This window comes from Podarcis melisellensis, assembly GCF_964234715.1.
Source record: "Podarcis melisellensis genome assembly, chromosome: 15".
NCBI classification, from domain to species: Eukaryota; Metazoa; Chordata; class Lepidosauria; order Squamata; family Lacertidae; genus Podarcis; species Podarcis melisellensis.
Window position 1 is genome coordinate 30,760,459 of NC_138532.1, and position 27,249 is coordinate 30,787,707.

The 27,249-nt window shown below is 47.0% G+C and overlaps 1 protein-coding gene and 1 long non-coding RNA gene across 4 annotated transcripts in view; both read left to right on the forward strand.

The window, feature by feature from the left end:
* Positions 1-18,853, forward strand: part of TMEM132E (transmembrane protein 132E) — a 126,725-nt gene extending 107,872 nt beyond the window's left edge. For all 3 annotated transcript variants that reach the window (XM_081890248.1, XM_081890247.1, XM_081890249.1), the window contains exons 6-9: positions 3,038-3,243; positions 3,836-4,115; positions 13,122-13,313; positions 17,220-18,853. In XM_081890248.1, the coding sequence (XP_081746374.1) occupies positions 3,038-3,243; positions 3,836-4,115; positions 13,122-13,313; positions 17,220-18,254 (1,713 nt within the window). In that variant the 3' untranslated portion in view covers positions 18,255-18,853. The remainder of the gene's footprint in view (positions 1-3,037; positions 3,244-3,835; positions 4,116-13,121; positions 13,314-17,219) is intronic.
* A 4,058-nt stretch (positions 18,854-22,911) lies between these two features.
* The window catches only part of LOC309358065, a 29,539-nt gene continuing 25,201 nt past the window's right edge, over positions 22,912-27,249 (forward strand). Inside the window, exon 1 of the long non-coding RNA XR_014163324.1 lies at positions 22,912-23,011. This is a non-coding gene — a long non-coding RNA (uncharacterized lncRNA). The remainder of the gene's footprint in view (positions 23,012-27,249) is intronic.

Below are 27,249 nucleotides of genomic sequence, written 5' to 3' on the forward strand. Positions count from 1 at the left end.
CACGCTAGCAATCCTGCATTTCTGGACAGGCTCCGAGACACTCTGATGGGGCTAATGTGCTCCTTCCCCACTCGTAAATCTCTCCGGTTGCCGGCCCTCGAATCCGGGGACGGGACCGAGCCTGCGAGCCGGGTTGAATAATTGATCAAGTCACTGCCCCTTTGCCTCCTCTTCTGACTTACCTTCCTCTATTCCTTCTCTGTCGCCCCCCCCAACCTACTGAGTTATGTTGACATTGCTCCGAACGAGGTATGCTTGGCAGGAACTCTTGCGTACCTGGAGAGACTGGAGGGAGGGCGATTGCTCTGTCAGGACTATAAACCTGCACCATCCATCAGGCAACCCGCTATCTGTTACTGTAAATAATTCAGCATTAAGGAGAGCCGTGGCGTCGTCGGTGGCTCCACTCCCCGGGTGTGTATTGCAAAGAGGGGGCATAAACAACAGGAGTAGCTCTATCGATCTCCGGGCTTGAGGAGCGCGGAGGAACAAGCCTCCGGTTATCTGTGCAGCAAGAGGCTGATGGATGCCGTGGCCCCGTCTGGCTCAGAGCGACGCGGATCCCTTGCGGAGCAAGCGCGTTGCGCTCAGGAGAATATGAGAACTCATGGTCATCCAGTGAACAGGAGCTAGCCAGCCGTGAATCACGTAGTGCAAGTCGCAGTTAACTCCTTATTAGCGAAAATATGATCAGCAGCAGGAATGCCAGGCATAATAAGCACAGCAACTTGTCTCCGGTAGATGTTGCCCGCATGAAGCAGTTGCCGAGACTGAAGCAATCCCCAAGCAATCAGAGACTGTGTCTGCACGTCACCAGTCTCTGCCCTCTTCATGCCTCTTCTTGTTCTGGGAGATCAGAGAGGAGGGGAGCTGGTTGCAGCAGGAAGGGGAGACATCCGTGCTTCTTCAACAGCCAGATCTCTCTGCCTCTTGGCCTCCCTCCTCTCCTGCTTCAGCTTCTGCCTCTGATTCTGGACTTCTCTCTGCCACGGACTCTCCCAGCTCACTAAGCCCTGTTGCTCCTTCAGCTTCTGACACCTCCTCCCCACAGTCTTCTCCCTGCACTCCGAGACTTCTTCCCCGGGGGGTTCCCCAGCTGGATCCTCCCACCATTCCTCTGCGTCCAACCAGTCCATGACACAGAGCCATGGAGCTCCCATTAGCCTGCCTTATCTTGAGACGTAACTATTTGATCCTCCTAGGGATGGCTCAAATGCGGACCACCAGCAGCCCAGCCCAGCCGGCTTCCTCCCTGATCCTGCAATCTGGCAGTGTTGTTGTTTAGTTGTTTAGTCGTGTCTGACTCTTCGTGACCCCATGGATAGAGCATGCCAGGCACTCCTGTCTTCCACTGCCTCCCACAGTTTGGTCAGGCTTATGCTGGTAGCTTCGAGAATGCTGTCCAGCCATCTCGTCCTCTGTCATCCCCTTCTCCTTGTGCCCTCCATCTTTCCCAACATCAGGGTCTTTTCCAGGGAGTCTCAGCTTCAGGATCTGTCCTTCCAGTGAGCACTCAGGGCTGATTTCCTTCAGAATGGAGAGGTTTGATCTTCTTGCAGTCCATGGGACTCTCAAGAGTCTCCTCCAGCACCAGAATTCAAAAGCATCAGTTCTTTGGCGATCAGCCTTCTTTATGGTCCAGCTCTCACTTCCATACATCACTACTGGGAAAACCATAGCTTTAACTATATGGACCTTTGTTGGCAAGGTGAGGTCTCTGCTTTTTAAGATGCTGATCTGGCAATGCCAGGGATCAAACCTGGGACCTGAGAACCTGCTGGATCAGGCCAGTGGCCCAGCTAGTCCAGCATCCTGTACTCACAGTGGCCAGCCAGATGCCTCTGCTGGGAAGCCTACAAGCAGGATTTGAGCACAAGAGCATTCTCCCCTCTTGCGTCCTCCAGCAACTGGTTTTCAGGAGCATTGCTGCCTCCAACTACAGTCATCACAGCAGACAGTAATCGATTGCCTTCCCCTCCATGTACTTGTTCAATCCTCTTTTAAAGCCATCCAAATTGCTGGCCATAGCTTGCCTCCTGTGGGAGGGAGTTCCGCAGTTGCACTATGCGCTGCACGAAGAAAACGGATAAACTATGCTGAGATGGTGAAACTTACAGGAAGAATTAGAAACCAGGAAGAGACTGACTTTAACAAAGAATAAGGGGAAGTTTATAATTTATTTTTAAAGATTACTGTAAACCATTACACACATTGGTAGGATGGACAGAAATCTATGGAGTGATAAAGGATTTATAAAAATAGAGCTACGGAAGAGATGCAGAGGGGGAGATCATTATATGAAGAGCCACAGTGGGGGGGGGGGAGGGAAGCCAAAGGGGATTATATGTTTATGTTGTTGTTGTTTTCTGTTTGTAAAAATGCAAAAATTAGATTTAAAAAGAAGACGAAGGGTTTTCTTTTCTCTCTCCCAAACCTGATTTTCTTCCTCATCCAGGGCTGCATGTTACCCAAAGTGTAGCTAGCGTACAGCACGAGGCATTGGGGAGTTTTTCTCCAGCAGCGTTTCAAGACAGATGCTATTATTTGTCGTCCCTGGAAGGGCTGGGAGTGAGCCTGCTCCGGACTGTGTTGCTGGGTGTGTTTATTAGCGCAGAGGAGGCGAGCGCTGTGGCGTCGTCTTTATTTTGATGAACGACACAATATCCAGAGATGCATTTCAGGGCTCATTTTTATTCCGATGCCGAGCTGAGATTGCCTTTGCAGACATGCTGAGCTGGTGTCTCTTGGATGTTGAAGGCAAGCTTAAGTAGCCCCAGGGGAATAAGAAGAAATAGACCCCAGCTAATGTCTAACACACACACACACACACACCACGTATCCCTGACGCCAGAACAACCAGCCAGCTTCATAGATGAAAGGAAAGGTTTTCCCAAACGGTGGTCCACAAACCACCAGTAGTTCGTGAGAGGCAGTTCGTGACCTCTAGCGTGGGAATTCAGCTTTGTCTTGGCCAAAGCATCCTGGGTCCCATCTCTTCCTCTTCCTCGGTACCCTAACCCACCAGTTTTGTCTTCAGGTTTCCAGCAGCTGCGACTATGTCTTCGTGAGTGGCAAAGAATCAAGGGGCTCCATGAATGCTGGGGTGTCCTTCAGCTACGAGCACCTCACCGCCCTCCTGGAGATGACTGTCTGGGTCCCCAAACTCCCGCTGCACATCGAGCTCTCTGACTCCCGGCTCAGCCAGGTGAAAGGGTGGCGAGTTCCAATCTTACCCGATAGGAGGTAAGCCAGGAGTTGGGGAAGGAGTGGGGTGGTTGGAAATCCGCTCGGGGATTGTGTTTGAGAGCCTCTAGGCATGCACAGTGAAGACTAGTGGCCATTTTTGTTCCCATTGCCCAGAAGCCTCAGCTCATGCCAGAATTCTCCGCTAGGTGTGCTCACCTCTTTAGAACACGCAAGGACATGCAACTCTCTTATTTGAGAAACCTATCTGCTACAAAAAGCATCATCTTTTTTCAGACATTAACTAATTTTAATAGCATGTTTTTAAATTATTGTAACCTACCATAGTCCCTCATGGTGAAGAGATAATAATAATAATAATAATAATAATAATAATAATAATAATAATAATAATAAATGGGCTGGAAATATCCACCCTTTTAGAGTGAGGGAAGGCAGCACAGCCATCGCTCTGATTTGACTTTGCGATGTTATGCCACGTGAAATCCGATTGGCTACGTGGTGTCATTACGCCAGATGCACCATCCCTGATTGGCTGGATTGGCTGGTTAGTGGAAACTCCTTTTTAGGAAAAAAAGCGGGGAAGCGCCAGAGCAGCTGCTGGCTGACCCAACTGCTTTGGCTCCCGCAGGTCTGTCCGGGAGAGCGAGGATGACGAAGAAGAGGAAGAGCGGCGGCAGAGCCGGGGCTGCACCCTCCAGTACCAGCATGCCACCCTGCAGGTCTTCACCCAGTTCCACACCACCTCCTCGGAGGGCACGGACCAGGTGGTCACCATGCTGGGCCCGGAGTGGATGGTTGAGGTCACGGACCTGGTCAGCGACTTCATGAAGGTTGACGACCCTCGGGTGGCGCACATGGTGGACACCAACACCCTCGCTGGCCGGGAGCCTGGCACCACCCTCTTCAAGGTAAGAGTGTAACAGGTACCCAGCAAGGAAAGGACCATAGCTCTGTTCTAGATCACATGCTTTTCATGCAGAAGGTTCCAGGTTCAATCCCTAGTGGCATCTCCAGGTAAGGCATTCGAGAGACTCCTTGCCTGAAACCCTGGAGAGCTGCTGCCAGTCAGTGTAGACTGTACAGAGCTAGATGGACCAGTGGCTCCTATTTAAATAAGCCCTTGATTGGGAGCCACGAGGACTGGAATCTGAGCTTAGTGGCGGAGCCTCTGCTTTGCAGGCAGAATGTCTTAAGGTCCCATTCCTAGAATCTCCTGGAAAGCCAATTCCATTCCATGTAGACAATACTGAGATGGATGAGCCAATCATCAGTATAATGAATCCTCCAATGCTCTTCTTAAAATTAGCCCTTTATTTGGAATAGTGAGGACTAGAATCTTGGCTTGCTTTTAAGTAAAAATTCAGTGATGAAGAAAAGATCCCAGCCTTAATCCCCAATGGCAGCTACAGGTGAGGTTGGGGGAAAGACCTGGAGAACTTGCACCAGTTAGATAGATAGACACAATTGCCTTGTTCTATATCAGGCGATATCCTATATTAAGGAGCAGGGGTTATCTGCCTCCGTTAGGGGAGGCAAAGGAGGTGCAGCTGTAAGCATCAGTTTCCCCAACCATCTGAGCACCTTTAGATTTGCAGCTCCCCTCTCCTCCCCTGGCACTAGATACTCCTCATATCGGAGGCCCCTTTCCCACACGTTCATAGAATTGTAGAGTTGAAGCGGACCCCCAAATGTCATCCAGCCTCACGTAAAGGAGAGTCAAGCACCTTCCACTGGAATCTATTACATGGCCGAACGGCTCTGGCCATCCATAAGTTCCTCCTAAAGTTTCATCAGAATCCCCTTTCTTGCCATTGAAAGTCATCATTTCGGGTCCTCTGCTCTGAAGTAGCAGAAAGCAAGCTCCCTCCGTCTTCCGTGTGACAGCTCTTCAGATTTTTGAAGGTGGCTGTTATCTCACCTCTCAGTCTCCTCCAGGCTAAGTATACCCATCTCCCTCAACAGAGGCCCTCTCTTCATTCTCGCTTCACACATCCCAGGGCTAAGAAAACAGATCTGTTTTCCTTGGTGGGAAGGGGGGCTCATCTGCATTTTCCTGCCTCTACATTCCCCTTCCTCCTTGGCTGCACACCCCTACGCCCCTTCTTCCTCCCTCTCTCTCTCCCTCTCTCTCGTTTTCTCCCTGAACCAGCTCCTCTTGAGCCTGTGCCAAGCATCTCTTAACTACAATTAGTTCCAAGCCTGGGCACTGTATTGCCTTCCTAAGCAGAAATTCCCAGGCTCCCAGATGCTGCCTTCAAAGATTTGAGCAGTTCAAGGTCGGAGTGTCTTCCCCCGGTGAAATGTACTTCGGAGAATTGTGTGTTTGCAGGGCGAGTGCATGAAGGGAAGGCCATGGAGTGGTGCTGTTCTCTGGCTTGGCTCATTAGCATCGCAGGCCTGGGATGGAAAGAGAGAAGCAATGCTTAGCTAGAGACCTCAGCAGGCAATTTCTCCATCAAGAATCACAGAATTGGAAGGGTCCACGAGGATCATCTTTCGCCCAGCATGGGACTTGAACCCACAACCCTAAGATTAAGAGTCTTGTGCTCTACCGATTGAGCTATCCTCTGGCTTTTTAAAAGGATCTCCCAGCTTGGGGTATGGGATGACACTTTTCCATTCCATGGCATTCATCCCTTTAATATTGTCAGGGAACTGACATCAGAGCGAGAGGCGGAGGCAGGGCTCCAGAGCGATGCCAGAGAGGGGACCAGCAGGGGGGAAGGAATTCAGCGCAACACCAGTAGAGAAGGGAGGGAGATGGAGGAATTGGAGACTGGTCTCCAAGACCCTGCATCAGAGACTAGTGGAGAGAGCGCTAGCACACCCCTGCCTTCCCCTTACTTGCGCAGACGAGTTCCGCGCAGGGAAAATAGGAGGAGACTTGGGGTCAAACAGCTCTTATGCTGGAGCGACTTCCGGAGGCGGCGCAAAACGGCAATGGCGGTCCTCTTTACCGTGTGAAGAGGGGCTCCGCGAAAAAGGGTCGTCCGCTGCGGCAAAGCGGAGACCCATTAAGACAAACCGTAGGCAGAGCGAGCCTGCGGCCGTGGGACTCGGCGGGTGCCAGAAGCCCCCCCAGAAACGAGGAAGGGACCTCGTAAGAGGCTCCGGAACGTGAAAGGGGGAGCGGCGCTGTGAGTTCATCGCTCTTTTCGCGGAAGTGAAGCCGCGCTGCTGTTGCTGATGAGCGTCGACCTTTCTTCTTGAAAATCATCGGAATTGGCTGCAACTTACCCGTGAGTAAGGGGTACTAAAGATTGACTAAAGATTGACTTAAATTCATTTAATTCGGCTGAAAACGGGAGGCGAGTAACAGGAAGTCCGTCTCCCGGTCCTGCTAATCAGAGCAAAGCAAAGAACCCGACGTGGGCTGAAGCGCTCAAAAGAGACTTTGAAATTAGTATGAAGGGGCATTAACAGACTGTGTTCTTCTAGAAATTAAAAAGATTGAAGGATTAAATCTTTTGGTTTATTGCGCTAAGGAATCTTCCCCCTATTGTGAAGTGACGTGGAATTGAAGGAGATAACCGAGCTATCGGACTGCCAGTGTTGCAAAGGAGTACTGTAAGGCTGCTGAAACTTTTTCTTAAGTACAAATTGTTGCATTGATGGATACACTATCGCTTTAATACTGATATTGGAACCTTTCTGCTACCTTGTGGCACTATTTTGAAACAGAACTATCTGAAAGCCTCCTTTTCGAACTTGGGGACTATAAAAGTTGAAATAGGAACTTTGATGGTGGAAAAGAAACTTTCTTTCTTATGAAAACCCCCCCTAGTGGATTTGCGGAGACATAGAGGTCTGGGAACTGTACCTTATTGGGATTTTTTGTGGTTCAATTGTTTACATTCTGGACTTGCCTTTCTCATGGATTGAAAGACTATTTGACCTTGAACAGAGGCAGCTGGGGAATGAGTGGCCCAGGGAAAACAAGAGCATCTAAAGCTAAGGAAGCTTTAGCTGAGGAAGCTAAAGAAAAGAAAAAAGATAAGAGAGCTGGGCAGCTTGTTCAAACAACGTTGACTCATCAACGCAGATCTTCGGTACCAACTGTGCTGACGGCGCAGGAGGAAGAAGTTGAAACGCTTGCAACAGAAGATATGGCAACTGGAGGAACTGATCCAGTCTTGAAACAAATTTTGGAACAACTGGCACTTTTGAATAAGAAGGTGGACGATCAGTCATCTAAAATTGACAGAGCTACATCTACTATCAGCAAGTTAACAGATCAGGTTTCCCAGCATACTCAGGCTATTGAGAAATTGCAAGGAGCTACGGCGGAGAACTACAAATTAGCTGCGGAAGCCAATCACAAAGCTGAGCAAGCGTGCAAAAAGGTGGAGGAGATCAAAGGGGAAGTAAGACCTCTGAAAAGACAGGTAGGAGAACAGCAAGCCTACCTGTCAATGGTGGAACTGAAAAGTAAGGAATGTAATCTTAGGCTGAGGGCCGTCCCAGAGCTGGAGCAGGGCAACCTAGAGGAATTTTTGACGCAGTTGTTTTCTAAATTTTGGGGGGTTGAGGAAGATAAAGACTTCAAAATTGTGACGGCCTTCAGATTGGGAAGATCGGTTAAGAAAGACAAGTCCAGAGACTGTTTGGTTTGTTTGAGAACAAGAGAGGAAAGAGACAAGATATTAGGCCAACATTTTAAAAAATCTCTGGAAGTTGAAGGCAAAAGGGCAGAAATTTATAGAGATATTCCTAAATATCTGCTGGACCTTAGAGCCTCATATACAGACTTGGCTAAATTGTTAAGGTACAACGCAATCCCTTACAGGTGGGAATTTCCTCAAGGTCTATCATTCACTTATAAAGGAAAGAAGGTAAGAATTAAAACACCAGAGGACCACCAGAAGTTCCTACACGACAACGAGGAGGACCTCCAAAAGAGAGCTGTAGATTCCTGGCCCCCACCACCGGGATCACCACCAAGACCCGTACCATCTGGAGGCGGACCGGCACCACAGCCTTCGGGAACGGAGGACAAATTGGATACCCAACTGTGATATTCAAGAAGTAGACCGGGATGTCTCTACAGCTTCTTAGTTGGAATATAAATGGCGGGAATTCTCCAGAAAAACGGAGAAAAGTATTTCATATTTTGAAAAAAGAACAATTGGACATTATTTGCCTGCAAGAAACACATGTGACAAGACTCCACAGAAAAGTGTTAATTAACAAAAGGTTAGGCCAAGAATTTATCTCATCGGACAAAGTTAAGAAAAGAGGAGTGGTGATATATGCAAAGGAGAACTTGTCACCAAAATTTGTATTCAAAGATGAACAGGGTAGAATTTTGGCAATTGAAATTCAGACACAAGGAGAAAAGTTTTTAATTCTAGGAATATACGCCCCAAATGATGGAAAATCGGAATTTTTTAAGAAGCTGCATGAGACTATGCTGGACTATTTGGATTACAACAACATTATCATGTTGGGAGATATGAACGGCGTCGCCTCAGTGAATATGGATAAGTCGCAAAGTGCTAATATAACGAAAGACGGCAGACTACCAAAAACCTTTTTCGAAATGACTGACAATTTGGATTTGATTGACATATGGAGGATCAAGAACCCTCTAGGGAAAGAAGGAACTTTCTTTTCTGAGGCCCACATGACATGGACGCGAATCGACCAAATATGGATAACTAGAGGGCTGGCACCTAAGACTAGAAAAGCGGAAATCTGCCCAAAAACCTGCTCCGACCACAACGCTTTGAGAATGGAATTGAGATTAAATACAACCGGATCTTTCAGATGGAGAATGAATGACGCTTTGTTAAGAGATCAGGAGATTGTTAAGAAGGCCCAAAAAGTTTTAAAGGATTATTTTGAAATAAACTTAAAGACAAACGTGGAAAAAAGAACAATCTGGGACGCAAGTAAAGCAGTTATGAGAGGGTTTCTAATACAGCAGAACACGATTAAAAAAAGGCTCTGGAATGAAAAGAAGGAGAAGATCTTGGAGAAAATAAGAGAAGGAGAGAAAAAACTGAGATCCAGGCCTAAATCAAAGGAAGTATTGAGAGAAGTGAAGTTTTTCCAGGCACAATATTCGAAACTGATAAATCAAGAGGTGGAATGGAAAATTAAACAAATGAAACAAAGATCCTTTGAATCTGCTAACAAGTGCGGGAAGTTGTTAGCTTGGCAGTTGAAAAAGAGACAAAAGCTTAACACAGTTACAAACCTAGAGATTGAAGGGAGAATGGTTCAGAAACCCGAGGAAATTAGAAAGTGTTTCCAGAGATATTTCAAAGAACTTTATTCACAAAGGCCACAAAAAGGCTCGGAGGTGGACCAATTTGTCACAACTAATGGATTACAAAAAATACCCCAGGAAATGAGAGTAACCCTGAACTGTAATATTACAATCCAAGAAATTGAATGCGCCATTCAGAACCTCCAACTGGGCAAGTCTCCGGGACCTGATGGACTTACTTCCAAATATTACAAGGCATTGAAGGATTCATTGATACAACCATTGTTGGAAGTTTGTAACCAGATTATGGAGGGGAGGAAAGCACCGGAAACGTGGAAAGAAGCTTTCATCACGTTGATATTAAAATCAGAAACTGAAAAAACTCAACTTAAAAACTACCGTCCTATCTCACTCCTAAATGTGGATTACAAAATTTTTGCTGACATTTTGGCAAGTAGGTTTAAGAAAGTATTAAATGAAGTGATTCATAAGGACCAAGCAGGCTTTCTCCCTGGCAGACATTTATTTGATAACACAAGAAACATCATTGACATTTTGGAATTTTTACAGATTAACTCAAATACAAGAGCGGTGTTGATCTTTATTGATGCGGAGAAAGCCTTTGACAACATTTCTTGGATGTTTATGAAGAAAAATTTGGAAAGGATGGGAGTAGGGCGGGGGTTTGAAAACGGAATAGAAGCAATTTATTCAGAACAAAAAGCTAAATTGATAGTAAACAACGTGGTGACAGAGGAGTTCAAAATTGAAAAAGGGACACGACAGGGGTGCCCTCTATCTCCTCTGTTGTTTATTTCAGTCCTGGAGGTGCTATTGAATATGATTAGAAATGACCCGTTGGCACAGGGAATTGTGGTCGGAGAGAAACAATATAAACTGAAAGCATTTGCAGATGACTTGGTATTAACATTACAGGAGCCAGCCTCTAGTACTAAAAGAGCGTTAGAATTAATTTCTGACTTTGGTCGGGTGGCGGGATTCAAGTTGAATAAACAAAAAACTAAAGTTTTAGCAAAAAACTTGACAACTACTGAAATAGAGGAGTTCAGAAAAGAAACAGAACTAAATGTGGTTAAAAAAGTAAAGTACTTAGGGGTGTACCTGACCTCCAAAAATTTGAATTTGTTTAAGGACAATTATGAGAAATGTTGGTCAGAGACCAAAAGAGACTTGGAAACATGGTCAAGACTGAAACTTTCCTTGTTGGGTAGAATAGCTGCTATAAAGATGAATGTATTGCCGAAAATGCTATTTTTGTTTCAGGCCCTCCAGATCGTGGATAAGGTGGAATGTTTTGGAAAATGGCAGAGGGATATGTCTAAATTTGTCTGGCAGGGCAAAAAGCCCCGAATAAAGTTTAAAATACTAACAGATGCGAAAGAAAGAGGGGGGTTTGCCCTGCCGGACTTGAAGTTATATTATGAATCTGCAGCCCTCTGCTGGTTGAAGGATTGGATTTTGTTGGAGAACACTGATGTCCTCGACCTGGAGGGATTTGATAATGCTTTTGGGTGGCATGCATATTTGTGGTACGACAAGGTTAAAGTTCATAAATCGTTTAAAAACCATATTGTCAGAAGGGCAATTTTTATGGTCTGGTCAAAATATAAAGACTTATTGGAGAGTAAAACTCCGAGGTGGCTCTCACCGATGGAGGCCAAAGCACGTAAAAGACTCAATATGGAGGCCCACTGGCCTAAATATTGGGAAATAATTGAAAAAATTGGAGATAAATGGAGGTTGCAGAGTATGGAAAAGTTAAAAAACAAGGTGCGAGATTGGTTGCATTATGCTCAAATCCAGGAAGTTTTTAAAGCGGACAAAAAAGTGGGTTTCCAGGAGGAAAAATCGAAACTAGAGACAGAGTTGCTTGAGCCAAAATCTAAGTTAATTTCGAGAATGTACAACTTGCTGCTTAAATGGAATACACAGGATGAGATTGTTAAATCCTCCATGATAAAGTGGGCGCAGGACTTGGGGCACAACATTTTGTTTGAAGACTGGGAAAGGTTATGGAACACCGGAATGAAATTCACGGCATGTAGTGCCCTGAAGGAAAATATTATGAAAATGACATACCGGTGGTACATGACCCCAGTCAAGCTTGCAAAGATATATCACCTGTCTGATAATAAATGTTGGAAATGTAAAGAGGAGGAAGGGACATTTCTACACCTCTGGTGGACCTGCCCGAGGGTGAAGGCCTTCTGGGAGATGATACATAATGAACTAAAAAAGGTGCTTAGACTTACCTTACCCAAGAAACCGGAGGCCTTCCTCCTGGGCATGGTAGACCAGAGGGTGGACAAGAAAGATAGAACTTTTTTTATGTATGCTACTACAGCAGCAAGGATCTTGATGGCAAAGCACTGGAAGACACAAAATCTACCCACATTGGAAGAATGGCAGACGCAGCTGATGGATTATATGGAACTGGCTGAAATGACTGGCAGAATTCGAGACTCGGGAGAAGAAGAAACGGAGGAAGTTTGGGAAAAATTTAAGGACTATTTGAAAAAACATTATAAACTGTATGAATGCTAAAAAATGCTTCTCTCTAGGAAATTATAGCTTCAGTATCGGTAAATCTTTGAATTGGTAAATAAGGCACAACAAGACAGAAGTGGTGTAAAGAAATAATTTTATTGTGTTGAAACTAAAAATTAATGGGTTCGGATTGAAATGTCTAGAGACCAGATAACACGATAAAATGGAAGATATATATTATGTTTAAAATAAGTCAACAAATTGCTGAGGTTTTGGTTTTACAGAGAATGCAGAGTCCGGAAGAGGGGGGGAGTCCACTAGATTTATGGAAACATGTATTTGGAATTTGAATTTTGTATATTATAAACTTAATAAAAATTATATTAAAAAAAAAAAACAGCTCTTATGCTGGAAAAGGTTCAAGAAAAGCCCACTGACAGATTCTGCAAGCGACTGACCGGCCACAGAGTGTGGGCTGTCAGCCAAGGCATGGTGAACCAGGCAATCGGACACAACTAGCAGGCAACTTACGCACAAGTAACCCCTTACAACCATTATAAATATATATCGTTTTTTTACACACAGCACACAGGGCTCATCCAGACTTCCTTTTTGAGCTTCGTTTCTAGGCGCTGGTCAAGGGCAATCCACATGGATGATGTGCAGTGTTAAAAACTCAGATATATAAGCTAGGCACCAAATGGCTCATTAAATGAGGGTTACAGTCGCCAAAGCAGAAGGCCTGGTCGCCATTTGAGGGCAAGGCGACTTTTGGGCTCCTGAAACTCGTTCTGATTGTGCAGATAAAATATAACTGATATAATTCTGCAGGATGTGTTGCTGGTGTGCTCAGGGAAGTTTTTAATTTTTGATGTTTTATTGTGTTTTTAATATCAGTTGGAAGCCACCCAGGGTGGCTGGGGAGCCCAGCCAGATGGTTGGGGTATAGATAATAAATTGTTATTGTTGTTGTTGTTGAAAACAGTCCAGATCCACAGATCCCCAGGCATGCACCTCCAGGTGGTGGAGACGTCAGGCCCCATCCTTGCACCCGGGCATCTGCACTAGAACGCATGTTGGCCAATAGCCAAGTGCAAAATACACCTGGCGCTGGTGGTGATGAGGAATGTGACTGGGCGTTCCTCCTAATCCCAACCGGGGAGATGTTCCTTACGGCCCACTTCTCTTCCCGTAGGTGGTCTCTCCGCTCATGGAAGCGGTCCTTGGGGAGACCCTGGTGACAGTGGCGGACGAGAAGGTCAGCATCACCGAACTGAAGGCCCAGGTCATCTCAAACCTCTCCCTCTCCCTCCACCCCAGCCCTGGGAACAGCCACACCATCGTGGCCAAGACGACAGCCCAGCAGACTCTGAACTTCTCCAAGCAGGTACTTCTTCTGGGGCAGCCCTCATGGATTGGGGGCGGGGGAGGGGGTAGATTTAATTAATTAGTTGTCTCATTCTTTCATTTAGAACCCACTTTTTCTCCAAGGAACTCTAGGGGCCGCCCGCACTTTCCCCCCTCCCTGTTTTATCCTCACAACAACCCTGTGAGGTAGGTTTGGCGGAGCAGTAGTGACAGGCCCCAGGTCACCCGGCGGGTGGTCCTAGCCCAACACTCTAACCCAGGGGTCAGCAAACTTTTTCAGCAAGGGGCTGGTCCACTGTCCCTCAGACCATGTGGTGGGCTGGACTATATTTTGGAAGAAAAAAAAATGAACAAATTCCTGTTCCCCACAAATAACCCAGAGATGCATTTTAAATAAATGCTACTCATGTAAAAACACGCTGATTCCCGGACCATCCGCTGGCCAGATTTAGAAGGTGATTGGGCCGCATCCAGCCCCATCCTTAGTTTGCCTACCCATGCTCTAACCACTACACCACACTGCCTCTTGCTTGCCTTCTCTCACTCTAATCATTTCCTTAAGTTTACATGTCATTGCTGCTGCCCAATATTTTTGCTAACCGTTCCTGCGCTGTGGGTGGTGACCTATTTCCCCTCCCCCATTTGTCACAAAACGAGTGTCTGATCAGCTGCTATCAAATTCCATATTAAGTTTATATGTTTTTCTCGAGGGTCCAAATCCCTTCTGAGAAAATTATCAGAGCATCCAATGGCAACTCGTATGATGTCTGTGGCGATACAATCTCTACTGTCTTGCCCTAAAAGATGATAGATAGATGATAGATAGATAGATAGATAGATAGATAGATAGATAGATAGATGATAGATGATATAGATAGATAGATAGATAGATAGATAGATAGATAGATACATACATACATACATACATACATAGATGATAGATATATTAGTTTTTATTCACTGTATCCATTTTCATCTTCAAACTGTTTAGCATGCCTGCACAGAGATATATCTCTGTTTACATTAGAGCATATGGCATGCAACAATTACATAAAATTAAAAATAACCCAACAATAAACACTCAGATAATCGTTTTCTGAATATATTAGCAAAGTTGTGTCGGAAGTGCACATACCCAAATTATTGCAATTATTACAGATATGAAAATGGGGTATAGCAACATGTAGATTGGTGAACATACATAACCCAAAAGATTTCAGTCATTGGACCAATCTACCGAATGTGTCCAAAACTTCCCATTGCAGAGAGGATAAATTTTACTTTGTGAAGTCATTGAGAGAGCAGCTTGTAATGTTTTTCTGTAACGTTAACACAAACATGTCCTGCTAGATGAGAAATTAGAACCCCTATTATTTCCTTTTAAAGCTTGTACGCAGATGCGATTTCAAAGTATTAAGGCAAAAAAAGATATATTTTGAATAGAACAACTGCTCATGTTTCCCTTCTTATAAATTATTACCTCAGGACTTGACCTTTTACCACAAAACTCACACCATCTTATTCATCCGTTATATTTTATTCTACATAACTTATCCATTGTCTGCACTGAAAGCATCATGGAACTAGGTCCATTTGAGGCCTTCCCACCATCGTTTTGAAATTGCCATTATTTACAACTCCTTGATATGGAATTACATTGTGATTTACCCAGTTAGCCGTTTGGCCTCTTGCTACCTTACTTACTTATTTATTTTATATATTAAAAATGTTTATAGACTGCTATCTCATTTTTTAAAAATTCAAAGTGGTTTGCAACAAAAATACATAACAACATGTTTTTAAAAGGTTTTAAACAGACGTCAATTAAGCACTGAGGAAAGGTGTGTGCTCAGTTGCCTGCACAGGCCTGACAGAATAGAAAAGCTTTCACCAGAAGGTCTCTTTGTTTAAAAGAAAAGATGTGAGCAAGGATATATTTAGGTGTTGACTTTGTATTTAAGCTTTTCCAAACATCTCAGACTGCATCTGTACAAGGATTTTGTATTTGAATAAAAATCCGTTGTCACAGGATCCTAGAACCGTAGAGTTTGAAGGGACACCCAGGGGTCATTCAGTCCAACCCCCTGCAATGCAGGAATCTCAGCTAAAGCATCCATGACAGAGGGTCCACCCAGCCTCTGCTTCAAAACCTCCATTGAAGAGTCCTTTCCCCTCTCTATAGTAACCATGGAATAACTGTGAGCTCTGCTTTTACTTACACCATGGAATTACCTTTGAGACATTCAGCCATTGGGCTATTACTTTTAGATGTGTAGCTTTATATTAATCTACTATATCGAGACATTTTATTCCTCCTTTGTTGTAGCTTGTCTCCAAGGTTGCCATGGGAACGCTAGCTCTTTTTTTTTTTTTTTTGCCGCACAAAGTTTGTAAGTAGTTTTTGCTGGTTCAATCATACCCTTTTGTCACTCTTGGCCATTACGTTTTCAAATAGATAAAGCAGCCTAGGAATTTCTAATGCCGCAATGTTACATAACCATGTGAGTCCTGCCTGAGTCCATTTTAAAAACTCTTTTCAACCTTCATAACTTCCATTTAAATTAAAATATATGGTTGAAGACAACCCAATTCCTAGATACGTTATCAGCATAACTGCCCAATTAATTGCTCTCCCTTTCATCAAATTTGCTTTAATTGATTGCAACACATTTATTTCAGGTTTGGATGAGCTCATTTTTGTAGCCAAACGACGTCGCCAAACCTCCCTATTATTTCAAGGAATTTCTGGTGCAGATTTTAAGGGACGAGTTAAAGAAAGCATTTCATCATCAATGTACAAACAGATTTTGGAACTCATAGACTGAACCTTCATCCCCGTTGCATCTTCTGTTGATCTTATTAGGACCGCTAATGATTCAATACATACAGTATTAGAAAAAGGAAAGGGCAACAACTGCAGAGGGCAACAATTCGTTTCTGGCTCTTCTGTTTACATAAACTGTCCAGCAAAGGGCACCTAAAATGATTCAGGGGATGGAATAATAGAATCATAAAATTGTAGAGTTGGGAGGGACTCCCGAGGGTCATCTAGTCCAACCCCCTGCAATGCAGGAATCTCAACTAAAGCATCCATGTCAGATGGTCATCTCCATGGAAGGAGAGTCCACAACTTCACAAGGGAGCCCATTCCACTGCCAGACAGCTCTTACTGTCAGGAACTTCTTCCTGATGGAGCGGCTCCCTTATGAGGAAAGATTGCCACATGTGGGGCTTACTAGTTTAGAGAAAAGGCAAGGAAGAGGGAGCATGACAGAACTTTATACAGTTAGGCATGGCACGGAGAAAGAAGATAGTGAGAAGTTTTCCTTTCTCAAGAAAACTTGTGGACATCCAACAAAGCTGAACGTTGGCAGATTCAGGACAGATAAGCGAAAGATAAACGTGGAACTGTGGAAATCACTCCCACAGGAGGCAGTGAAGGCCGCCAACCCTGATGGGTTTAAAACAGGATTGGACAAATTCATGGAGGGCTATTGATGGCTGACAGCCATGACAGCTGTGCTTTGCCTCCACAGTTGGAGGCAGCAATGCTTCTGAATGCCACAGGAGGGGAGAGGGCTCTTGTGACTGGGTCTTCCTTGCAGGGACATCAGGTTGGCGACTGTGAGAACGGGATCCTGGATTGGGTGGGCCACTGCCCTGATCCAGTAGGCTCATCTTATGTAAGAGAATGGGGATCTGGGCCAGAGAAAGGGTGTGGCCTCAGAAGGGGGTGTGGCTTCCAAAGAGGGCGGGTGGCCTGACCAAGAGACATTGCCTGGGGAAAGTTTGAAGGGCCAGACAAAGAAACCCATGGGGGCCACATTCAGTCCACAGTCTCGAGGTTTCCTGCTCCTGATGTGAAAAGGGATGGGGGGTTTCCACACAGTTTGTTTCCCACCTTTCATTTCTCCTTCTTCCGCAGGAGGCCTTGCTGAGTCTCTGGGTGTCGTACAGCGACGGCACGACCGCTCCGCTTTCCTTGTACGACCCCAAGGACTACACACTGGTGGTGACCAGCCAGGACCGGGCGGTGGTGTCGGTGATGCCTGAGAGAGCCTTTCCGCTGGTGATGGCCGAAGGTGAGGGGGCTGGCGAACTGGTCAGGGCCGAGCTCATGATCTGCGAGAGCTGTCAGAAGACCAAGAGGAAGAGCGTGCTAGCCACCGCCCTGGCTAGCGTCCGAGTGCATTTCAGCTCCGAGGAGGAGCCCACCTATGACTACGAGCCTGTCCAAACGCCAAGCAGGCCCGGGCGGGAGAAGGGGAGCCCTGGCACCACGCCCCGGGTGGAAGGTGACTGGCACTTGCCGCCCAGCCCGGAGAGCCGGCCGCCCAGCGCCGCCCTCCCAACCGAGGACTTCCCCACCATCCCCACAGGTTATGTGCAGGTGACGCGGGGCCTGACGGACCTCGAGATCGGCATGTACGCCCTGCTGGGCGTCTTCTGCCTCGCCATCCTCGTCTTCCTCATCAACTGCATCGTCTTCGTCCTCAAGTACCGTCACAAGCGGATCCCGCCGGAAGGCCAGACCAACATGGACCACTCTCACCACTGGGTTTTCCTGGGCAACGGGCAGCCCTTGCGGGCCCAAAACGACCTCTCGCCCCAGCCCGAGAGCTTGGGCAACCCTCTGGAGAACGTCCAGACCTGCTGCCACGCCGACCACCACAGCAGCGGCTCCTCGCAGACCAGCGTGCAGAGCCAAGTGCATGGGCGGGGGGACGGCTCCTCGGGGGGCTCCACCAGGGACCAAAGTGAGGACCCGCTCAACTCACCCACCTCCAAGCGGAAGCGGGTCAAGTTCACCACCTTCGCCACCATGCCCTCCGAGGAGCTGGCGTACAACTCCATCCCCATCGCCGACGAGGAGGACTTGGAGTGGGTCTGCCAGGACATGGGTCTGCAGGGACCCGAGGAACTGCACAACTACATCCACAGGATCAAGGAGATTGCATAGCAGGCTTGGGCCCCACGCTTACAGGAGGCAGAAGGGGCTCCCTTTGGAGAATCGGAATGGATCAACCGCATCGCCCTCCGGCGTTCGCCGGGCTCCCCTGCGGCCCTGCTCTAAGTGGACCAGCCCGCTGCTGGCCCCGCTATGTTCAGAGAGAGAAGGAGGGCGATCCCCTAGGAGGGGGATGGATCCTTTTGCTCAGCGGGGGAGCCGGATGTGCGGAAAGCAGCTTCTGCCGCAACTGTGGAAGTGCCAGGCGACGCGCTGGGATTGGGTGGGGGAGACTGGGCCAGCTGAGGCCAGCTGGTGCTCCTGCCCAGAGCCAAGTATTTAAAGGGGGGTGGGGTGGGTGGCGCCGCCAAGCAGGCCGAGAGGAGTGGAGAGCTCAGGAGCCACCGTATGGAATTGCCCCACAGAGGGGATAAGTCCTTGCACCTGATTTCGGTTTGGCCGGGGGAGAGGGGAAGCTTGCTCCTGGCCTCCCCAGAACGACCACTGCTGCCTTTGCTGCCGCCCGTCTCTGAAAGGCAATCCTCCCCTCGGCTTTTCTTCTTCATTTTTTTTTTTTTTGCACAATAAATGTTGACTGTTTTTTTTATATATATATAAAAAATAAAATAAAAAAGATAATATTCAGGGATTCTGTCTGATCGGGTGGGACCCGTGTGGAGCGGTGCTGGCTGCCCAAGCCGTAATCTGATTCCTGCATTGCCCTGCCCATGCACCTGGTCCCGATTCTTCCGAGACTGGGTTTGTTTACCTGATACGCAATCTGGTTTTCCCAGTGAGGGGGTGGGTGCGTTGTGGAACAAAGTTGGAAGCCAGGAGCCTCGTGGGCATGCACATCCTTGCACCAAATATCTGTGGAATAAGTCCCAGGAAGAGACTGTCAGGTTCCCATTCTGGGACAGCCTCCCAGTGTTTACTTGCTTGGTGGGCCGACTGGGTGGGCCTTGCAGCCCAACCAGCAGTCATAATGGTGGTTGCAGCGTTCCTTCCCTTCTGCTCAGCAGTGCTTCTAGTCCCTAGTGAGGCAATGCAACCCACCTTCCAGAGAGGGGGGTGGTGGACATGCTCTCCCTTTCCTGTAAACTCTCTTCCATTCCTCTTCTGGGAAGGGAGCTCCTCTGTGTGCCCCAAGGAAGGAGGGCTTGCACAAGGGGGAGGCAGGCTAGGAGGCAAGGCTTAAACAGGGCATTGGGATAGCCGTGGCTGTGCTGTTTGGGGCAAGGTCATCTCTTTGCACGCAGAAAGTCCCATGTTTCATCCCCATTAGCATCTTCAGGTCAAGCTGGGAATCTCCCCTGCCTGATACCCTGGGAAGCAGCTGCCAGTTAGTGTAGACAATACTGAGCTAGATGGACCAGTGTTATAGGGCAGGTCCCTATGGTCCAGTGGGTCAGTGTGGGAGGAGGGCTGGATTTCACATTTTGGTTAAAAAAAACAAGCTCCTCTTGGGTGCAGGATTCTCATTTCCTCCTTCATAGATCTCTCTTTATTTCTCCTTGGGTTGATCTTCTTTTCCATGGTTTGGGGTGGGGAGGCAGGGATGTTGGTCCCGCAGGTGAAAACATTCATTTGGACGAGACTCCAAAAAGGATTTGGAACTCAAGAGTTGCTGACAGGGGTGGCGCCTTTCAATGAAATCTGAGAGTCTGTGGCAGCGCACATCACAAGGCTGATTGACCCTCCGAGACTCAGAGGGGTTTAGGCACTAGAGGGATATCTTGTTCGGAGTGGGCCTTGGATAACTGCCCTTCCATGTCGGTCATTCCGAAAGATCCCCTTTCCTTTGGATCAGAACCAGTCTACCCATGCAGGAGAATCACATGGTATGGTTCCTAGGTGGACCAAGGTTGCAAGGGGAGGGGGTGGAATCTCAGAATGAAAAAAAAACACATGACACCCTCCCCCTCCAATTGGGACTTCGTTGCCATCACATGTTTGAAAGAAAAACTGGGAACTGAAGCCCAGTGGTGGACTATAGCCAATGGTGGCAGTCCATGGAGTAGAACTCTATGATGTCATTTGTCCTGGACTGTACCACTGAAGGGGGAGGGAAGGGGAGCCCCATGGCCTTGGATATCACGCCCCACAGCCCTGACCCATCCTCTCAATTAAAGCAATGTAAAATAAATATATTAAAATTCAGCTAGTAAAAAGAGCACAGCATACTGTAATTAAAAGCCCTCCCGTTTTTAAAAAAAGAGCTCCCAAAGACCTGTTGGAAAGACAGCAAGGAGCATAGAAGCCAACTCCTAGAGGCCATGGTTCCTTTGGGCCCCCAATAAAATATTTGAGGGGACTGCCCCCCCAAGTTGATAGGGATTGCCATTCAAATAGTGTGGGTGTCCCCCGTCATGTGATTGATTATGTGGGATGGGGCTTACCTGCCCCACCAATATTTTATTGAAGTTGGCACCCCTGGCAAGGAGGGAGCCAGTCTGGCTTCTCTAGGGAGGGAGTTGTAAAGTCTGGGAGCAGCCACCGAGAAGGCCCTGCCCCGCACCAAGCACGCCTATGAGGGGAATGGGACTGAGAGAAGGATCTCCCTCGAAGATCCCAGAGCCCTGGCAGGTTTGTAGGGGAGAATATGGTCTTTCAGCTAGCCTGGGCCTAAGCCATATAGGGCCTTCTAGGTTATAACCAGCTACATTTCAGCCACTCAGAGAAGTGTTTGCACAGACATTTCTCTATCCTTCATCCAGGAGAGGTAAAATCAGCCTCAGAGTTCAAGGAAGGTTTCCAGCCAGGCAAAAGCATTCAGAGAGGGAGCAGGAAGTGGTCTGAAAGAGTCCTGGCAGCCAGTCTAGAGGGCCACATTTGGCCACTGGGCCTGAAGTCGCCCACCCTTGTACCGTTGCTATTTATTTATATAAATATTTATAAACCAGCTGCTCATATAACATTTCCAAATTAGTGTATAGCAGTATATGCCAATACAATCCAATGTAAGACACTGATTTAAAAAACAAAACAGCAACAACGATTGGCTCGCCTTAAGAAAATGTAAATCACTGAATTGTCCTGTTAGCACAAAAAAAACTCCCATTTATTTCCTTGATATAGTCCCATTTACACAATCCACCCTTCCTCCACGGAGCTCAAGTACATGGTTCTCCTCCCCATTTTATCCTTCCAACAACCCTGTGAGGTAGGTTAGGCACAGAGGTAGGGACTGGCCCAAGGTCACCCAGTGAGCATCATTCAAACCATTGTTTCCCAGGCCCTAGTCTGACGCTCTAACCGCTGGCTCTCTTAAGATGAAGCTCCGGCCTAAGTTTGCACGTGATGAAATATCAAACTACCATACTGCTTGGGTTATTGCATTTATTTCCCACCCTTTCCCCCCAGGAGCTCAAGGAGCTGTGCATTGTTCTTCCACTCCATCAATTACCGTATTTTTTGCTCTATAAGACTCACTTCTCCCCTCCTGAAATGTAAGGGGAAATGTGTGTGTGTCTTATGGAGCGAATGCAGGCTGCACAGCTATCCCAGAAGCTTGTTTTCCTCCTCCAAAAATTAGGTGCGTCTTGTGGTCTGGTGCATCTTAGGTGCGTCTTGTGGTCTGGTGCATCCAGCTGAAGTCGGCCAGGCAGTTTTGAAGTGTAGGAATGAAAATCACGGGAGACGAGTAGTAGGTGTCATGTGAGAGGCGTCTGCCGGGAAGTCCCACATTGAGCTCCTTGAAGAAAAAGGTGGGATAAATATGGGGTTTTTGGTTGTATAGAGAACAAACAGAAATTTTAAAGTCGACAGAAAACGCCTCCCCCGGGTGCCAACTTGAATATAATACTGGGGGGGGGGGTAGGTAAGCCCTGCTCCACATAATCGGATCACATGACATGGTGCGCACAGACCATTTGAATGGTAATGCCCATCCACTTTGGGGGGGTGGCCCCCTCAATATTTTATTGGGGGGGCCAAAGACCCCTCAGCCCCTAGGAGTTGGCTCCTATGCCCCCCCCGTGACAAAACAGGAGAGCAGAAGCATTATCAGCATATATAAGGAAAGAATACATCAATGAGAAGCAAAAGCAGGTGTAAATTCAAGAATAGGAACTGGACCCTGGCAGAAGATCATGAGAACATCAGGCATGCCTCAATTGTGCTGGCAGTTTCTGACAGATGTTCTTATCTGTGTGATTCAGAGGTACAGAAGATAAAGTCCAACCGTAGCACACCAGAAGACTGTGGCTGTTCTTTACCCTGCAGGAAATGTAGGTTGTGGTTAATTTTCTTCTAAAATTGCAAGGTTACAAAAAAAAATTTATGCCATGCTTGCGAGGCTAGATAAATGAATAATAATGAAGAGATAATTTGGATTCCCTACATAAATGCTAGCCAAGCGGTGCATCCTGGAAGCTGGGCAGTCCCCAGAACTGCAAACGTTGGATGGATGGACATCCAATTAAGCCGAGTGTTGGAAGATTCAGGACAGATAAAAGAACGCCCTCATTCATGCAGCACGTAGTGAAACTATGGAACTCTCTCCCACAGGAGCCAGAGATGGCCACCAACTTGGATGGCTTTCAAAGAGGATTGGACAAATTCATGGAGGAGAGAGAACTATCAATGATTTCTAATCACGATGGTTATGCTTTGCTTCCACTGGTGCCATCTATAGGGGGCTGTGGGGGCCATGCCCAATATTTCCAAGGTGGGTCCTGGGCCTCCTAAAAATCCACTGCAATCCTCAAAAGGACGCATCAGAAGAAAACATTTGCACTGGTGCCTCCTCCACCAGGGATGCAGCAAAGGTAAGGCGGCTCGCAGTGGGGAGGTGGTGGGCCAAGTCAGCCTGGCTGGATTTGGGGCAGTGGCGCACGTGTGACATCGCACACATGCATCAGGCCCCCACAATGTTGGGAGCAACTCGGCGTGCCTGTCTGCCTTCATTGTTGGAGGCAGCGATGCTTTAGAGTATCAATTGCTGGAAACCTTTGGTCCTGCTTGCAGGTTTCCCAGATGGGGCATCTGGTTGTCCTCTGTGAGAACAGCATGCTGGACTAAATGGGCCATTGATTCTGATCCAGCAGGCTCTTCTTTTGCAAGGATAGATCAATAAATAGATTGGATTTCCCACAGGCGTGCAAGCCAAGCGGTGCACCCTGGAATTTGGGCAGTTCCCAAATCTGGAAGCCATCTGGAGACTTGGCTGCTTGCAAAAGGAATGCACCCCCCAAAAAAAAAAATTCTCTTGGACAGGTTTAATGCGGAAAAGTGACCAGATCCCGTGAGGTTTTCCCCAATCTCACAGCTTCTGCTTCCTGTAACTTCTGGAAACGACTGGCGTTTCCACAGCACCGCCTGGAGATTTCCCCCGGGTGCCTGATTTCTAATGTGTGGAATATATCTTTATTTTAGAACTCGGTTTTGAAATAGGCCTCATGTTTCGAGATGGCCGTGCGCATCACTTAAAAGTCTCCCCCGGTTCCCTCCTGGTGCACGATTGCTGTAATTACATTCGTCTTCCCAAGGCATGGGGGCTGGAGGGGACAATCTGGCTCAGATCGGCACCAGAATGGCTTCAGATTCCATGCCTGCTGCGAAAACATGCCACCTTCGCTGCCGGATAATTGAAAGAGCCGCTGGCCTGACAGAAGTATAGTGTCCAGATCAGGGGAAGTAATAGTACCGCTCTATTCTGCCTTAGCCAGACCACACTTGGAATACTGTGTCCAATTCTGGGCACTGCAATTTAAGAAGGATGTTGACAAGCTGGAAGGTGTGCAGAGGAGGGCAGCCAAGATGGTCAAGGGTCTGGAAACGAAGCCTTATGAGCAATGGTTGAAGGAGCTTGGTATGTTCAGCCTGAAAAAGAGGAGACTGGAAGGAGATATGATAGCCATCTTCAGATATCTTAAGGGCTGTCACACAGAGGAGGGAGCATGCTTGTTTTCTCCTGCTCTGGAAGTTAGGACTCAAACCAATGGCTTCACGTTGCAAGAAAGGAGATTCCAACTAAACATTCAGAAAAGCTTTCTAAGAGCTGTTCAGAAGTGGACAGACTCCCATGAGAGGTGGTTGACTCTCCTTCCTTGGAGGTTTTTAAACAGAGGTTGGATGGCCATCTGTCATGGATGCTTTCGCAGAGATTCCTGCCTTGCAGGGGGTTGGACTAGATGACCTGGTGGTCCCTTCCAACTCCACTTCCAACGATTCTATGATTCTGTGTCCTGTGCTGACAATATCGGTGGCATCACCAAGCACCCTTTCCCCAGAGCAGCTGGCTGCTCCTGAATGTGGGGAGGGCAAACCTTGGGACAATATTTTCTTTGGAACTGTCAGTTCTTTTTTTGGAGAGCTGAAAGCAAACCACAAACAGACACTGTGTTAAATTCCTCCCATGGGTGTACCCAGGATTTATGTTGGGGAGGGCAGGTAGCCAGGATTTATGTTAAGAGGGCAAGACACCCCCTCTGGCTCTGTCTAGCAGATCATCCTCTGACTCTGTCTAGCAGATTCGGAATGAAGTGTCTCAACAACAGTTGTTTTGGATTACTTTTGACTCCAAGTGCTCAGAAAAATATGCCAAAATCTGCCTACAATTTCTACTTTTAGTTAAGTATTTTTTTTTATTTACCTGATGGAGGCAGCTGCCTCTCCCTCCCTCCTGTCTACGCCCATTATTCCTTCCATATTTTAATTCAGATGATCAGTCTGATGAAAGGATTTAGGGATGTGGCTGCAATCCTAAACTCCCTTGCCTGGGAGTAAGACACCCTGAAACACAATGAAGCTTCCTTCTGAGTAAACATGTATAACCTGGGTGAAGTGAAACCTCAGTGGCCTATGAAGTTCTCCCCAGGCCACGCCCTTCACAGGCCACGCCCCCTCACCCTCCTTCAGTTCCCAGCCCACCCCCTACCTGGATGGAGGAGGGAGAGGCTAGACATCAGTCCTACTAAAAGAAGGAGGGAAATTATTCATTGCTCCACCCCTCTTGACTCTGGCCACACCCACCACTGACATGTGACATAAGGGAAAGGAAAGGAAGGGAAGTTTCTTTATAAAGTTTCCTGCTGCTCCAGAGGGTAGGACTCAAACCAAAGGAGCTGAGTGACAAGGAGATTATGACTCTACTTTAAGAAGAACTTTCTGACTACAAGAGCTGTTTGGCAGTGGAAGGGATTGTTTCGGAAGGTGGTATGACTCTCTTGTTGGAAGTTTTTAAACAGAGGTTGGATTTTGTGACATTCCCACCACATGTGGAAGTATGTGCCTGTGGAGATGCAAAGACAAATCTCACTACAGTCAACCAAAGACAACCAGCCGCACCCTAGGCCAACCCCAACCTCTCACCACCAAGGAAACACAATGAGCCATATGAGTAACGCTGAAACAAAACACACATACACTAAGTACACCTTTATTTTATCTTGATGTGCTACATAATTGATGTTAGCCACTCTGAGCCCGATTTTGGCTGGGGAGGGTGGGTATAAATAAATCATCATCATCATTTAGAAGAATAGAATCATAACCACCCCACCCCACTCACCATTCCCCCTCTCTCCCCCTCTTTTTTCCTAACCTAATATTGTATGTAACACTAATATCTCACAACAAATGAAACTGAATTGTAGAAAACAACTTGAAAAAGAAACAGCGCGTGTGTTATTGTACACTAAGAAATCTTTAATAAAAATACATTTTTTTAAAAAAAACCACAAAAAAACAGAAACAGAGGTTGGGAATTTGGATGGCCATTAGGGATTTATTTATTTATTAGCTGTGATTCCTGCATTGGAGGGGGTGGGACTGGATGACCCTGCAATTCTATGATTCTCAGCTGGAAAAGGCCTCTTTGCATGGTCGCATATTTCTCTCTTCACAAGCACAGAAAGGGGCAAATTTGGTTTGTCATAGCAACAACAAAAATTTGTGTTTAGCCTCTCTATGCTTTGAACAATTTTCAGCTGAGGGTCAGATCTCCCAGAATTCATTTGCAGTGGAGTCGGTTCCAGATCTATTTATTTATTTTTAAAACTTGGTCCCTTTCGGTTTGAAGACATAGCAACCCCAACCTACAACATGCTCCTGACTTAATGCAGGTATGGCAGTTTCCCTCCAACATTCATGGGATGTCTGTGAGTTCTAGTGCTTGAATTTTTCTCTACCCATTGTCTCCATGTGATGCATGATTTTATAAGCTTCTATCATGTCTCCTCTGCCTTGCCTTTTCTCTAAACTAAATTGCAGGGGTTGGACTAGATGGTGCTTGGGGTCCCTTCCAACTCTATGATTCTAAAAAAACTCCCAGATTCTGCAATCTTTCCTCATAAGGCAACCTTCTCCATCTCTATGATATTCAAATGCAGCGCCACCGAGCCATTAGGCAAGGTGAGGCTGCCTCTTCAGGCAGCGAAAGTCACTGATGTGGCAACCCTACAAGTTCTGCCACCTTTACCTGTGGCAGAGAAGCAGGGCTGACATCAGCACCAATTTGGGTTGAGATCTCACCTGAAAATAGTGCCCATGCTGGCACCGTTTCACTGCCATTGCTGGAGATGGCAGTGCAAGTGGCACAGGCAGCGGTTGCGGCAGGTATTGGGGTTTTGTTGGGGGCCACGGAGGCAGTAGGGCAGGACTTCCCGTTTCAACTCGAGCAGCAAAACATGATGTGCCATGCCCTTCTTTGAACATAATAATGGAAAAGGACGCCATCATGATGTGCTGTTTGCGCCTCTACAAGTTCCCCGCTTGGCAGCCGCCTGCTATTGAGAGATTCCCCCAGTCTCCCAGGGACGCTGCCTAGGAGATGGGACAGTCTCCAGCAACAGCTGGGACACCAAGTTCCAAACGAGAGGGGCTTAAGGGTTGTCAATCTGTTCAGCGGATCAAAAGATTAGAAAGTTGGTGGTGCTTTGGCGCCCAACAAGAGCTTTCCTGGGGTGAAAATCCGAGGCACTGAATGACTTCTAAAAACAGTGTGGGAAGGCAGTAAAGAGACCCAGCAAGCTGAGAGAGAGGGAGAGAGAGAGAGAGAGAGAGA